Source organism: Lichtheimia ornata (genome assembly GCF_029851405.1).
Source record: "Lichtheimia ornata isolate CBS 291.66 chromosome Unknown scaffold00336, whole genome shotgun sequence".
Lineage (NCBI taxonomy): Eukaryota > Fungi > Mucoromycota > Mucoromycetes > Mucorales > Lichtheimiaceae > Lichtheimia > Lichtheimia ornata.
Window position 1 is genome coordinate 1 of NW_026695655.1, and position 3,184 is coordinate 3,184.

Consider the following 3,184-nt stretch of genomic DNA (forward strand, 5'->3'; position numbering starts at 1 on the left):
CACCAAAATTCTCTTTTCATGTTCAACTTTCACTGCAATCTACTGTATTACCGTATGCCATCATGTATCATAAGTTGGTAGCAATCCTTTCCATCGTGCATCACCTCTGAACTATTTATTGCCATCCAACATCCAAATGCGTGAATTCTACATGTGTAGTACTATGTCGTATTTCCCATGATGATGGTAGATCGTGTATGTCTTGTTGTCAATCGTGCAACAAACTGATATGCAAAACGAAACGCGCTCGCCCTGCTATACTGTCACATCCAACTCACTCGCTAGTTGTGCTAGTCGACTTCCACATAACCCTGCCATAGCACCTTGTCATGCTATGCCGCAACCCCGTTAAATCCCCTCGATTTTTAACTTTGAGATTCTCAGCCTTTTCGCCCCCGCCAGCTTACTTTCTGTTCCCCATTGCTCTTTACAACTTGCACATCTCGACCGAGTTCAGCACATCTACAATCTGTGTGCAATTCATCTACTTCTTCTCGTCATGCCAAGCCAGCATTGGAGTTACTTTGTTACGATTCAAGACAATGGCAAGTACATGGGGCTTTGACAGCTGCCTTTCTTTATTTCAGCACACCTCGTTTTCGACACCACTCACCCTCTTGCACTTTTCTACCACGCCCATTCGTTTCAGAGTCAATTGCAGTAGCCGAGATTAGCTTCGTCAGCAGATCCTCTTCTTGAATCGCCTTGTTGGTTGTGTACAAACGTGGCTTGCAGCCTTCTTTTATATAAGCAACAACACCTTATTCACTAGCAGCTTTATTTACGCCTAGCAACAAGTGGTACCGCTTCGATCTATATACAGCTGACAGCAGCCAAACCATATCGCGCCACCAAGGGTGACTTGGTGTAGTGCTATAGTAAGTGATGGTAGAGGATCAGATCTACGTCTGGCAAAGATGAATAACACAGTGAATTATTTTCTAGTACGAGTTTTCTTTTTAGGATGTTGGGTTTGGAGTCTAGCGTTAGGAGGTAAGACGATGGCTTGTTGTAATTCAGAATGGAGACCTTCAAGTTTGCTGACGATTGCAAGTAGACGATGATCCGAGAAAGCTGATTGCTCGAAGGTGCGTTTAAATTTGTTGATTACAGCCTTCATCGCATCACGAGGATTACCCAGAGGAGCATCCCTTCCAGTAGGTGCAGGAGCTGAAGATGATGGATCCGAAGAGGAAGCGGAGGATGACACATTGCTAGGATTGGGCGAGGAACCAGGCAATGGTAAGGATTGGGAAGTGCTTGTATTTGGATCGATAATGAGACGTGTTGGCCTATAGTCACCATTTACAGTATATGCAGTATCCCAACGAGCAAGAAGGAACATGTGCTTGCATGGCAAATAGTCGAAGGTGTATGCAGGGCAGGAGCAGGACATGATGGTTTTGGCATCTGAATTTTCATCAAAGTGCACAGTTACCTACCATAGAATCATTAGTAAAGATGATGCGTGATAGATGATGTCAAATAAATATGATCCATCAAATAAATTACCATATAACGCACACCGTCAAGCTTAAAGCTTTCAACTGTAAACGTGTTTTGAATACTCCTATTTGGTCTGATCATACGACTAAGCGCAACATCGGATACATCATCCGCCATCTCATCTGCCTGTTTCTTCTTCGGTAGCATGTGACGCTGTATATTCGTGAGTTGGCCATTGCGTGCTGCGCGTCGTTTCACCTCCGAGATCATGTCAAGCTCAACCTCTTCGACAAGCGTATAGATGAGAAAATCAACACGTCGTGGGTACTTGCGAGCTAGGTAAACGGTTTTCAGCTGATTGTGCCAAGACTCCACGTAATTGTTTGTCAACATGTTGGTATATACAGCTGGATGATAACATCTTGCCCATCTTGGATATTTATCCTCAGCCATCCATTGCTTCTCGAAATCATCGACAAATGCTGACTGATGCATTGACCACGTTTTCTTGAACGCATTCCACTTCTTACAGAACTCATCGCGATCTTGCTCCCACATCAAAGCCTTCATTTCATCTCGCATCTTCTGCATTTCGATATACTTTCGCTCCATCTTGTTTTGTGCTCGACCCCATTCAACTGCCTTCTCCACCAGCTGGTTCACCCATGCACGTTATACATGCCAAGTACAATATTGAATATGGCAATTGTCGCCCAACACAGTTTGAATGGCCTTCACTTCGCCAAGGTCACAATCGACGGTAATAATCTTTGGCGATCCACCTAACGCAGCAATGTTTTCGAGCCATTCGGTAACAGGATATGCCGACTTGTCGTTGGTGAACAAATACGCCACAGGGATACCACGATCAGCCAAAGGATGGCGCACGATGATTGTATACAACAATGCATTTGCATCTGGTCCCATGTTATGAGTAGCATCCATTGACCAGTTGCCGCTTTTGGTTAGCTCATTTTGTTGCCATGTGGAACAAAAACCAAAGGCATAGCGAACTGTATCATCATTGGCAATACGCCATACTGTGTATTGACGTGCCTCAAGTTCATCTAGCCAGCGACCAACAGCAGTATCATCATCCTTATCCTTTTGTGTACGAGCATGGTGCCATGTTCGGTATATATGGGCTATGGCCTCTGTGCGGACTTGAGCATCAACGTGTTGAATGGGCAAAGTCAACATGTCTCTGTTGAGCTTCATACGAATTTGGCGCCTTGTGACTCCATGGCCATTTTCCAACATCCCAAGGATGTATTCCTTCATGCGTGGTGTTGTTGGAAGGTGCTCGATTTCTTCAGGGACCCTGGTGTATGCGTATCATGATCCTTTTTCTTCTTGACGAATGCAATATCAGGTGTCTCAAGATAGAAACGCACGTGCAAACGAGCTTTACAGCCTTGTTTCTTCGAAGGTCGCAGGATGTTACGTCGATCGATGGTATCATCATCAGGTTTGTAAGGGCGGATACGTTGGCTGTGTGCACGATGACAGTCGTAATAGTGGCTCTCATGGATACGGAATTCAAGTCGACGAGTTCTTGGGCCATTGGCATGATCAGCTTGCTGAGCTATATAGCACAAGCATTGAATAAATCAACATGTTTCATTTCGTCAACCACGATCAACCTTACCCTTTATAGCAATTTTCTCAGGGTCCACCCCTTTGGTATTGTAGGTTAATGGGTAAGATACGTTCTCACCATTGGGATCTTTAAACGTTG

The 3,184-nt window shown here is 44.6% G+C and overlaps 1 protein-coding gene across 1 annotated transcript; it reads right to left on the bottom strand.

Moving 5' to 3' along the window:
- Window positions 1-934: 934 nt before the first annotated feature.
- O0I10_013225 (uncharacterized protein) lies at window positions 935-2,727 on the bottom strand (the record flags this gene model as incomplete). Its single annotated transcript, XM_058493030.1, has 3 exons — window positions 935-1,438; window positions 1,513-2,100; window positions 2,167-2,727. The coding sequence occupies 3 exons, from the start codon at window positions 2,725-2,727 to the stop codon at window positions 935-937; spliced, it is 1,653 nt and encodes a 550-aa protein (XP_058336204.1).
- Window positions 2,728-3,184: the final 457 nt, after the last annotated feature.